The sequence below is a fragment of the Mytilus californianus genome, unplaced genomic scaffold (assembly GCF_021869535.1).
Source record: "Mytilus californianus isolate M0D057914Y unplaced genomic scaffold, xbMytCali1.0.p SCAF_7, whole genome shotgun sequence".
NCBI lineage: Eukaryota > Metazoa > Mollusca > Bivalvia > Mytilida > Mytilidae > Mytilus > Mytilus californianus.
In genome coordinates, this window is record NW_026262723.1 from 11,907,180 (window position 1) to 11,920,614 (window position 13,435).

The 13,435-nt window shown below is 33.0% G+C and overlaps 1 protein-coding gene across 1 annotated transcript; it reads left to right on the top strand.

Annotated features, from left to right (window-relative positions):
* The first annotated feature begins 3,773 nt into the window (after positions 1-3,773).
* Positions 3,774-12,476, top strand: LOC127708228 (uncharacterized). Its single transcript, XM_052213071.1, has 2 exons — positions 3,774-4,107; positions 11,839-12,476. Exons 1-2 carry the CDS (start codon positions 3,774-3,776, stop codon positions 12,330-12,332), a joined length of 828 nt encoding a protein of 275 aa, XP_052069031.1. The 3' UTR covers positions 12,333-12,476.
* The last annotated feature ends 959 nt before the right edge of the window (positions 12,477-13,435 follow it).

A 13,435-nucleotide genomic window follows, 5' to 3' on the forward strand; every position in this document is an offset into this window, starting at 1 on the left:
ACTCTCATATGGAGTCTCTGGAACGCTTCGGTCAAAACCAATCTTAACATCCTGAGGATATAACGAGCAAATTGGTGAAATAATTTTGTTGTTATCTTTAACGGTTGCGAAGGAGTAGCTAACACAAGAAAAACAGTGATCGGGGAGATAACTCTTACAAAGAAAAGTATTTGGTTAAGCAGTGTCAGTTTCGAAAGTGCATTAACTGTTCGATATCATATACCAAATATCTAATTGACACCTTGCGAAACAACCAAACAGCGAATGAAAAAAAACTAGGTGAAAGAAGAAAAAAATTAAAAAACAAATTGTTCAGAGAACAATTGAAGGTCTTTCCACCCCATACGATATATTTTGATATGTAAAATTAAAATTCCGTTTAAAATGTCATTTCCAGTGTCAAATGATAGCTCATTGTATGCTGATTTCAAAAATATATGGTTTCTGTGCAATTTTGTTTGAAATAAGGGAGGCCATTTGTTACTTTCGGAGGTAAAATGTAACTTCCGGTATTATTTGATAGATTACTTGACATTGTAAAAAAAAATATGGTTCTATATACTTTTACATTAAATAAATACAGAAAATACCCACTTCCGGTTTACACAGTCACTTCCGGTAGGATTTTTCAAGGTCATATGACTTGCAACATAATGCACAAAGTCCTATGGCTTTATCATGTAAACATATGAAGTTAAAGCAAAGGTCAAAATCTAGACTATCTAAATTACCTATGACCTTGACTTCAATTTCAAGATAAGAACTAAGGACCTTAAATCAAAAGACCCTAGGTCTTTATTATATATGGTTAAAGAGTTATAACTCTATACGCATAATTCTAAATATAAGAGGGGCAAAAACTCCCATTTAATGCCAACGCACACTTTTAACCAAAATTTATGAGTTACTACATGTCGCAAATAACAATTTAATAAAAATGTATTGTCGATATCTTGAAGGGTTTTTGAAAAGAAGTGAAAATAAGCCAAAATCAAAATTTATAATATGACCTTGACCTTTGCCCTTGACCATATTTTTTTTTTTTTTTTTTGGAACCAAGGACCTCAAATCGAAAGATCCTAGGTCTCTATCACTTATGGTTTACCAGTAACAAATGTAAATCACTTATATCAAATGCATAAGGCGAAATAACTCTCATATGGAGTCTTTGGATCCCGTCGGTCAAATTTATTTGCATTATCCTGGGGATATAACGAGCAATTTGGTAAAATAATTTTGTCGTAATCTTTTACGGTTGCGTAGGAGTGTTGGACACAAGAATACAGTGTTTGGGGAGATAACTCTTACATAGAAAAGTGTTCGGTTAAACAGTGTCAGTTACAAAAGCGTATAAACTGTTCGATATTATATACCAAAAATCTAAGCGACATCTTATGAAACATCCATACTGCGAAAGAAAAAAAATAGGTGGAAGAAAAAAAAAATAATAATAATCAGAACAAAAGCAAAAGGTCTTTCCACGGAGAGTGGAAAGACCTACAAATAATCAGAACAAAAGCAAAAGGTCTTTCCACGGAAAAGTGAAAAGACCTAATAATCAGAACAAATACAATAGATCTTTCCACAGAAAAGTGGAAAGACCTAATAATCAAAACAAATACAATAGGTCTTTTCGAAGAAAAATGGAAAGAACTAATTATGTAGTGAGATGAAATCAACTATAATAGCGGAACGTGAAGTTATATCGAATGCTATTTTTTATTCTCACTTAAGGGCATAAGTGGCCGAGTAGTATCAGTTGTCGAACTACCGTATCACTAGCCTGTCAACACTGAGGTTGTGAGTTCGAATCCCGCACGTGGCAGGTGCAGATCGAGTGAACATGACTAATCTCAATTGACTAGGATTGTCAGTTTTCCTAGTCACAAAGGTCGGTGGTTCTTTTTGAGCGATCCGGCTTCGTTCACCTAAAATCACGAAATAGCACAGTAGTATTGAAAGTGGCGTTTACCACCAATCAAACAATCGATAAATCGATCTATTTACTCTTTGTGAGCAGCTTTAAGGAGTCTATTTCAAATAAATAAAGGAAAATGTCGTCATGAAGTTATAGGCAGACTTCATGACGTTCAAATCTGTTCCTACTAAATCAAGATATTCATTTCTATGTTGGTCATTCTTTTTTGATGAAACAAAGTTGGACTTAATCTTTCATTTTGTCCGAAAATTAAACATACTAGTTAAAGGAAGAGAAATCAACTGTGTGTATACTACTGCAAGAGCAAAAACATCTTAGATAAATTGGTTTTTAAACGCCCGTTTATGGGACGTGTTATGGGATACCGTTGTCCGAACGTCCGTTCGTCTGTCCGTTCGTTGTCAACACGTCGGACAATAACTCAAGAACGATTTCACCAATTTTCATGAAACTTTAGTGAATTGTTTAGATCTAGTGAAGTAAGCTCCCTTTCTATTTTTATAAATTTCAGATTTTACGTTTCTGAGTTATTGGATTTTATTTATAAAAAAAATGGGAATTTTCCAGTTTTTAAGCGGATTTTCGAAGTAAAAATCGGTTATTGATTTGGAGATGTACGGCGGGCGGACGGGCGGGCGGGCTTGCTTCTGCCAAACAGTGTCCGTTCATTTACATGAAAACCCTTTGAAGAAATTTTTTTCAAATTTAGATATGTTGTTTTGCAAATTCATTAGATAGTAATCTATTTTTATTAAAGGATGTATTTTATTACATAACATTGTGCAGATAAAGTTGTAGAGTTGCAGATCTATATTAGTTTGTTACAAATGAAAGAAAAATATTGGGAACTATTAAATACATTCATGATTGTATATATATAAAGTTTGATTACACTAGTGTTTTTAAATGATTTTCACCTTTTATCAAGATAACACACCATCTGGTAATTGTCAATCACCCAGTTATAATTGGAGTGACAGATTTATTTGAAAACTATTATATTTGATTATAATTTGAAAATAAATATAACATCATATCTAATTACATTATATCTAATTTTAGAGAACTATGGTTAAATCATATTCAATTTTAGATTTACATTATTGGTTCATGGGAATAAAGTTTGAGTAATTTCTCTTTGAACAGAAGTGGTTTAACTAAGAAGTTTTTCATCAAAAATTGATTCTTATGGTTCTTTGATATGCTGATTCTAGTAATGTACTTAGATTTGGATATTGGACCATAATAGGTAAATGTCCAATTTCAAATTTGTCAGTTCTTTGATCACATTTATTTTTTGTCACAAACCTATGCTGTATCAAATATTCAATCACAATCCAAATTCGGAGCTGTTTTAAGCTTAAATGTTGTGTCCATACTTGCTCAACTGTTCAGGGTTCGACCTCTGCAGAACAATCCGGTTTGCTGTCTCTCTGACAGCCTCTTGTCTGACTATAACTCAAACATTCTTTGAACAATTTTCGTGAAAATTTGGTGAATTGTTATGTATAAACAGTTTCGATTTTTAAAAAAAATCCGTTTTTACGTTTTGCAGTATTGAGACTTTATTCATAAAAAGGGGGTCCAGTTTTCGAACAATTATTCAAAATACGATTTGATCAGTTTTCATGAAATTTTGGTGACTTGTTTATTTCTATTGAAATGAGCTCCCTTCTGTTGTTTTTTTTATAAATTTCTGATATGACATTCCGGAGTTATGGAACTTTATTCGTTGAAAAATCGTTGCAAAAAGAACATAAACCACGCTTTTGACGGTTTTTTATTCCTTACAAAATCGAACCACAAAATTTAGAATTAATTAGTGTCTTTTCAGATGTTTTGCGCAAAACCTCCTACAAACGCTACCACGGTACTTGTGGAAGCTCCCAAGGCACCTGTGGGTAGGAATGATGTATATACTGATGAGATTGACAGCCAAAAGCGTTTGTCTCTTTTTGCTCAGCACGATTTGATAATAAAAATCGAAAATACAAAACTGCACGTGAACAAGGAACAACTTATGGCCGAGTCACCAGTATTTGAGAAAATGTTTACGTCAGACTTTAAAGAAAAGGATAAACAGGAAATAGAATTGGATGGAAAAGACCTAAACAGTTTTGTTGACTTTCTAAGGTGCACTTTACCAGGAATTGATGAAAAATTAACAGGTAACCCTCTCTCTTTCTCTCACAGACTGTTTTGTGGTGTACACTATTTGGGTATTCTTATTTTTATTTTGCTGATAAAAATCAGAAGAAGGGGGGTTGAATAGTCATTGACTTAATGATTTAAAACTTTGGCCAAGGACAATGACATTTTGGCAAAATGTTGTGCCTAATTGATATATTATATAAGCTGGGCATACTAATAAAAAAGGTATTCGTTTTCAACAACTGCATATTACAACATTTGCATAATCGTAATTCTATAGCCATGTCAGTATATATTCCTGTTTCAATGTTCAGCTTTAGTCAAACAGTGTACCACTACGCAATTAAGTTAAAAATTATGAATTATAAATGTATTAAACAGTAACCTATATCATTAATCTCTTACCTCTCCTTATAAAAAATACCACGTAAGTGGTTGTCTTCATTAATACTTTAGTAAATTGTTAGTTTATGGTTTTAGATGTATGACATTTGAAATGTTCAGGGGTCGGTAACAGTTGTTCAACTTGTGATTAAACTAATCATATGATTAATTTTAACGATTCGTTAAAAGTTAATCGCATGATTAGTAAATACAAATTGTGATGATTATATTGCGTTGTTCAACTTATTTTAATCATTGTATTTACTAATCACTGTATTCATTTTTAATCATATGATTAAGTTTGGGTAGTTAGCAAGTGTTTCCCACAATGCATTGTAAATCAGGGCCTATATATAACTTCCCTTTCTGCTTTAAGTTATAACATTCTTCTTTTAACCAGTTTTTGGGTGCCAATAATTATTGAATAAATATCTTATAACATGTTCATATTTTTTATGGAAACATATATTCATATTTTAGATTTCTTTCCAGTTCAAAATGAAATGTGCTTGAATGGAAAAATAATTTCAGTGAATGCAGAAAGTAATATGCATTTCATATGGCAAAATTTGGGGTAATTTGCATAGCGGCCATTTGCCTTATCATGACGGCAGCCATTACAATAGGATTATATAAGCCCTTTTAATAAAAATGCTAATATGCAAATACCTATGTCGAATGAACAATTTGTTCGCATATAGGTGAATGGTACATGTTTTAGGCTTCTGTCCGTGTACAAATGGACATTGTCTACCCTTAAATCTTTCGGCCTTTTTAGTTTAAAAATCGGAAGCGTAACCATTGTGTAATTGCTATATAAGATCAAATAAAATGACGTAAAATCGTAAAATAGCAAAATTCAAAACAGAACTACACATGCAAGAAAATATTGTTCATGATTTGTTCGCATATAGGGAAACACCTTGTAGGTTGAATTTTAAAGTTAAATAACTTTTAACTTACCTGCTTTCTTAAGTTTTCGGCCAAATTCTTTTAAAAACATGATGATTTCAACCTTCCCATTTCGTAAAAAGTCAAATTTTAAGCATTTTTGTAAATATCCGCCAAAGGAAGTTTTTAAAGATACATTAGTTTTAGATACATGACGGAAAAGGACTGGATTATTCGCAAATCTATAATAAATCATATTTTCAATCTTAAGCTAAGGGAAGTAATTTGATCAAAAGGGACAAAGTCACGTGGTGCAAATGATTTAAATAAAGTACCTTTGATTTTGCCATATGTGTTTTAATACCATGAAAATGGTTTAGGGAACATTTTGAAATAATCAACATTTGCATTTCACTTTAAATTATGACTAGGGCCAGAGCTAGTTTGTCATTTGTTTGTTCATAAATCTTGGTATCTGCAATGATGAGGCCATGCAGTTGGTCGAAAAAAAAACCGCATTCAATGAGTAACTTGAAATTTTGTTTCTATAAAAAAAAGTTTCAATCATTGTTAAAATAGTTTTATCATGCAGCACGTGACTGTTCTAACTCGGAAACAATGTCAGTGATTGTCTTCGGTCCTCAATAAAAATGCGTCATTCATGGCCATGATTTTCATGGAATTTGATGTCCGACGACGGTAACAGTGTCAGTGATAGCAATGATAATTTGAAGTCTTTGTTTTTACATATCCACATCATAATGATTCCTTCAAAAACCTGTAATTTCTGTTGTTAATTAAGTACAACCTTCTACACTCATGCTTAATATATGCTTTTGTTTTATAAATGACGCAAATCATTGGAAATAAAATCTCCATTGACGCGTATGGGAGTGCTTTCTTTCACGTCCGCATTTCATCATATATGGCATGCCAAGGTAACATATAAGATAATTATTCCGGATGGTGTAGATATATAACAGACCTGTGATCGATTGTAGTTCATACGGCATAAGAAGATACAGTGTGACAATTTTAAATATTCAATTGTGTAAGTGTAATGGCATAATGCACAGTCCGTCACAGTGGTTTAATTCAGTCAGAGAAGCTTTGCAATCATTTTTTAAAACTGAAATAACGACTTGTTCGTGACATTTATTGACAATACCCTGCCAGAACATTTTTTTCACAATAAAACAATAATAAAGATCAAGCAAAGCAATCCGACAGTATGATATATCTTGGGTATCCGATATTCACGTGGGATGGGGTGCATAATAGTAAATATAAAGACAAGAAGATGTAGTATGATTGCCAACGAGACAATCTCTTATCGGAGACCAAATGATGTAGTAGTTAACGAATATAGGTCACCGTACGGCCTTCAAGACCGAGCAAAACCAATATAATTGTGGTCTGAGTCCTGTAGGGTGTCTGAATTCACGCATGCGCAATATCGACCGGACTGATTCTTGACAATGTATAAAAGGCCTAGATATGACAAATCACGGTAAAACAATTCAAACGAGAAAGCTAAAGGCCTTATTTATGTACAAAACTATGAACGTAAAATAATGAAATATAGTAACAAACGACAACCACTGAATTACAGGCACATGCAAAAAGCCGATTGTATATATATAAGTAGCAGATGCCGGTTTATTTGGTCCCTTTTGTGTGATCTCTTTTACCATTGGATGAGATTGTACTACAACCGACCAACAAAGATGACTACTTACTATGAATAAAATATCTATGGATTATGTTTATGTTTCTATTTTGTTCGGCAAAAAGTGCAGCTTCTTGTTTGAAATACATTCTATTAAATGATCTCTGTTATATATATGCATAAAGTATTTGCCGCTAGACGTTCAGCAAATTCATATCTCCTCTAGAATAACAATACTATAATGATTTTAAACATAATTAATAAACTAATAATGTATTCTTTTAAACCTTTCAGAAGTTATAAACACCTCTCCTATTTATTCAACATGTTCAAATTTCAGAAGAAAAAAATGAAAAAACAACGAATAATGAATATCAAACACATAAGATCACATAATGTTATTACATCGGTTGTTTGTCTCACGCTGATGATGATGGATGGCTGGATAAAGATTTGATTCCATTAAATGAAATAATTTATGACCTGCATGTACGTGTCGCAAAGAACACTACCATATAACAAATGGTCAATTTAAATTATCCGTGTAATTTGCTCTATGGACGTTTGCATGCCCTTTATTTTTAATATTGACGCAATTTATACTCTATCATTTCTTACTCGGACTAACCGGAGAAGCATAGTTGAGTGTTAAATAATTCAAACATATATTCTGTAATGATCTGAATTATTGGAAAGACCGGCACTAATAACAGAAATCCTACCCCTCTCCCAACAGCGGTATACTACTTCTTTTGAAATATCTCTGACACTCGGAAATGAGATTTCACAAATTCTTAATAATAACAGGTGCTTCAGCGTTTTTGTATATTGTGTCAGATAAGAAATATGAGACATTTCATTGACTCAGTCTCTTTAAACTTAATGACTTACATAAAACACTTACGGTATTATATTTTCATGATAAACATTTGCAGTGGCGGATGCAAAGGGGGGAGGAGGCGGGGAATGGAATCCCCTTTTATTTGACAATCATAGCTTTTGAAAGGCGACATATGGTCGGAACAACCCTTTTAACCTGGGCACCGTTGGACCCCCCCCCCCCCCCCCCCCCAAAATTGCTGGATCCGCCCATGATTTGGATCCTCGTCATGCTCATAAATTTTACTAAATGAAAAAAAAAATATATGATGTTTAAAAACTCCGTGTAAAGATAAAAAATCGTAAGGTCCGAACTATCTGTGGGACGAAGTCATCCATTAGAATTTACCTGCGTAAACAGTTAGGTCAAGGGCGTTACTGAATGTGCTAATATATGAACTTCGAAAAATGGGGAAATTAGCAAAGACTTGCTTTGGAAATCACGTATGGCCTGTATATTAATGCTATGGTAACATTTGTTATTTATAAAAGATCTTCGTCATAATTTGTTGAATGTTTCCGCACACTAATGTGGCCCGTCTTTACGTTTAGTCTTTGTAATCAACACTGTCACTGAGCGGTAAAATACAAACGAAAAAACTGCCGAAATGTGCAATTTCTTTCTGTTATCAAATGACCATTGTATGAATGCGTCCGATCCTTCGCCCCATCTTCTTATACCTCTTTCCAATTTGTTTCAACTCAACTCCTAGCAAATATATTGTGTTTATTTCAAATCTTAAGCTCTTTCATAGCTGGTCATGGCTAAAATCTCTTTCCAGGAGATAAATATCTCTTAAACGTCTCATATTTCGAGCATAAGCCAATTTTTGCATTGGTACAGCAGCCATCTTGGATGTTTTAATCATATGATTAAAATTCAATACACCTCAAAGAGGTGGATAAAGTTTAACGACAGTTTAAAGGAGACATGACACGATTTTCAATTTGTGTTTCAAAATGTTTATTTATACTTAACTTTTCCCCAAAAAATACATCGATAGCAATATAAGTGTCAACTATTTGGTAAAATATGTATATTAATGAGATTTTAATGCAACGATTTATCGACCTGTCAAATATGCATATTTCCATTCCGGAAGTCACTCAGAACGAGGCTACTACGTCAGTGGTTACATTCCTTCATATTGACATATGGGTACAGCACAAATTTAGTTTCGATTATTATCCAACAAAACGCATGACAGTGATAAACAATGATTATGTGTGATGCCGATGGATTCAACAATATAATTAAAAAGAATTTTGACATGATATTTTCTGTTTTTCGAATGACACGCAGACTTAGAAGGTGTAAAGATGGGACTTAACAAGCCCAAACTACACTTCTTTCCGCCCACTTTCATAAGGAATCCAGAGTTGGGGTCTCGGGTGCCATGCCATGAGTTCATCATAGGTCACAGGTGTATGGTACAGGTGATTGAGTTTCGCAATTTCAGGTCTCGTTTGAAGTTGCAAATCAGGTGTCACGCCACATGGGGGATTGATAAGACATAGTTATTACGCAATATTACTTCATAAGCTCTTTGTGTACATCCTGGATGTTGGTTTTGCCGAGGCACAGGTGAGATTGGAATATATTATTGTTACAGTAATCGTGACAGGTACAACTACTTTTAAATTATCATATGTTTAATGAATACCTGTAGTACGACCATACAATACCCTATGCATTTAAATATCCTAACCAGTGTTGATAACTAATAGACAACCTGTATATAGATCTTATTTTTATTGCTTTTAAGAATATGCAGATAAAAAAAGTTTTATAACAGATCCATTTTTTTAATTGACTTCTCGAGATGGAAAAGTAATATTCCTGAATGCTTGCAAGTCTATAACTTCATAAGAAATTGTTAGACAAAAAGCATAAAAAGCAAACAAGGAAATGATACGAGAATGTGAATCATAAGTCTTTTACATTCTTTTTCTGCTGTTTGGTCGGGTTGTTGTCTCTTTGACACATTTCCCATTTCCATTCTCAATTTTATTATATTATTCATCGAATATAATTATTGACAACTATTTAGTTGGTAAAGATTCAGATGATGAAAACCATTTCTTTTTAAAATGGAAACTTTATAATAAATGAGGAAAGTGTCGTTTACCGTGCGGCCTCCAAAAATGAGAAAACCCCATACCGTATATTCGGCTATACAAGTTCTCAACGTGAAAATGTGAAACAATTTTAACGAGAAAACTAACTTATTTATAACAAAATAATTTCAGCGGAAAAAAATTTGACAGACATGAACCAACGGCAACCACTGATCTATATGCTCCTGATTTAAGACAGGCACATTCAAAATGTGTCGGTGGTATATGTTTGTGAGCTCCTTACCTCTCCCCCATCCTAACGTGTGACAGTGGCCTTACAGCAGTACATAAGAACTATAAAATCCAGTCTAACTCAAACGATCGGTACGAAGTAGAGAAACAACTAACGTTAAAACAATAGAGACAACGCACAAATACTGTTAGCTAGATCATAGCCAAGTACAGCTAATACACAACTCATGTTCTCGAAGACTGAAGTATGGTACATGCAAACATTTTCCTGCTCAGTTCGATTGAAAATCTAACATTTATTCAAATGACCCCTTTTAGAAAAAATATTTTGAAAAAGAATATTATGTGTTGCGAATATTTTCCTACAGTTGCCTTCTTACCTTTCACCTGGTCAAGTATGCTATAGGTGTCAACATTTAATCACTAAAACAACAGCCTTCAATAAATGTTTTGTATTGTGTAATTTTATACATAAGGTGAGACTTTAATAAAATATTGAATTGAATTGTTTACATAAAAGGGGGGAAGTAATAAAATTGTTAATTGAATATTCTTATGCAGAAATAGTGTGATAAAAGATTTTTCACTATACAAATCCTTCGTGTGATGTATGGTTTCCAACCAAAAAAATTATAAGCATATTAACTTTTGGTGATAATTTATACCTATTAAAAGTCTCTACGTAACCAAAACAAAAAAAACAAAATAAAATGGACACTTTACGAACGCCGAATTTGACTTTACTATCTTTTTTTCCTGCTTCTGGCGCACACATAATTATAACATTACCATAACAGAGAGAGAAAAAGAACAATTTGATCATCAATAATTAGAAATTTATATGTTCAATCATGATTAAAAGTAGTTTTATTTAAATAAAAAAAAAATGCAGAAAGCGGTCTATTAAATTTATTCATCAGACAAATCAAATATGTATGGTAACAATCCGATCGGTATTGTATGAAAAATCGTCGTTGTTGAACTCTTCGCATGAAGAATTAACATCCTTTTCTTTGTTATTTTCCACACACAATGGCTCAAATTGATGAGGTCAATTGTCTTTATAGTTTGTCAGTAACCGGGAAACGTGCTGTCTATACCGTCCATAGTGTATCGACATCGTCCAGTTAGAGACATTTTCGCAGCTTGTAACCACTGACGTAAGCACGATCACGTGATCGTTATCTAATTAAAAATCATTCATTATGACAAGCGCTGGATTTTTTAACCAGAAAAAATGCCGATTGATCAGGTTTTGACCAGCAAAATTGTACAAAACATGTTTTAAGACTAATATTTATTAATTCAATAAAAAAAAAAAACCACATGCATACACTAATCATATGATTAATTTTAATCGAATGATTAAGAAATTTTAACGACTCGTTAGCACTAACGACAAGTTGAACAACAGACCCCAGTAATCTATGACAAATTGGTGGCTTATTGACCATGAATGGCCCTGTTGTTTCACAATTCAGACAAAAGGTCCTTCATTAATATTTTGTCTTCAGACGCTTTATTACCAAACAGTATCGTGTTGTCTACTTTCTCATTGCAAATGACATAACATTTACATAAGCCTTCATCAGAATTTATCTGGTTTTTTTTTTAGATAAAACGGTTCACTCGGTGATTCCTCTGGCAAGTGAATATCAAACGTCAAGAACACTGCGAAAAGCTGATGAGTTTCTTGCAGAGAAGAGCAAAGTCATTGGAGATAAAATTACTTCTGAGCAAATAATCACGAACATATTACAAGCAGAGCTCTATCAACTACCATCGTTCCTGGAGGAATCTATAACCATTGCCTCCAGGAAATCGTTTGACAAATTTGTAAAAAATCCAAAACTTGATGAAATTACTTCTGAAACCAGAATGAAAATTGCTTTAAAGCGTTGGAGCGACATCGATGCAGTTTTTAAATCTACAGGTCATCTCAATCATACATCGGAAAGTGTTGACTTTTATAAGACAGTGCCATCTCCACCGCAGTTACAATCAGGATCTACTGGCGGTATTTCCCATTCTCCCAGTGTTGGTTTATTTGGTGTATCACAACAAAGAGATCTACCCATTCAACTCAAACCATTCATGCAGACAAATTAATCTCAATTGTCGAATTTGATATGATTAGTAACGAATCTTGACTAGGTTATAACATACTTACACAATGTGTATTGGCTCATGGTGATTTTACATCAAATTTTATTGATGTTTTTTTTTTCATTTGTGTTAAATAAACTGCCTTTAACTAACCTTTCAAATAAATAAAGGAAAATGTCGTCATGAAGTTATAGGCAGACTTCATGACGTTCAAATCTGTTCCTACTAAATCAAGATATTCATTTCTATGTTGGTCATTCTTTTTTGATGAAACAAAGTTGGACTTAATCTTTCATTTTGTCCGAAAATTAAACATACTAGTTAAAGGAAGAGAAATCAACTGTGTGTATACTACTGCAAGAGCAAAAACAACTTAGATAAATTGATTTTTAAACGCCCGTTTATGGGACGTGTTATGGGATACCGTTGTCCGAACGTCCGTTCGTCTGTCCGTTCGTTGTCAACACGTCGGACAATAACTCAAGAACGATTTCACCAATTTTCATGAAACTTTAGTGAATTGTTTAGATCTAGTGAAGTAAGCTCCCTTTCTATTTTTATAAATTTCAGATTTTACGTTTCTGAGTTATTGGATTTTATTTATAAAAAAAAATGGGAATTTTCCAGTTTTTAAGCGGATTTTCGAAGTAAAAATCGGTTATTGATTTGGAGATGTACGGCGGGCGGACGGGCGGGCGGGCTTGCTTCTGCCAAACAGTGTCCGTTCATTTACATGAAAACCCTTTGAAGAAATTTTTTTCAAATTTAGATATGTTGTTTTGCAAATTCATTAGATAGTAATCTATTTTTATTAAAGGATGTATTTTATTACATAACATTGTGCAGATAAAGTTGTAGAGTTGCAGATCTATATTAGTTTGTTACAAATGAAAGAAAAAATATTGGGAACTATTAAATACATTCATGATTGTATATATATAAAGTTTGATTACACTAGTGTTTTTAAATGATTTTCACCTTTTATCAAGATAACACACCATCTGGTAATTGTCAATCACCCAGTTATAATTGGAGTGACAGATTTATTTGAAAACTATTATATTTGATTATAATTTGAAAATAAATATAACATCATATCTAATTAC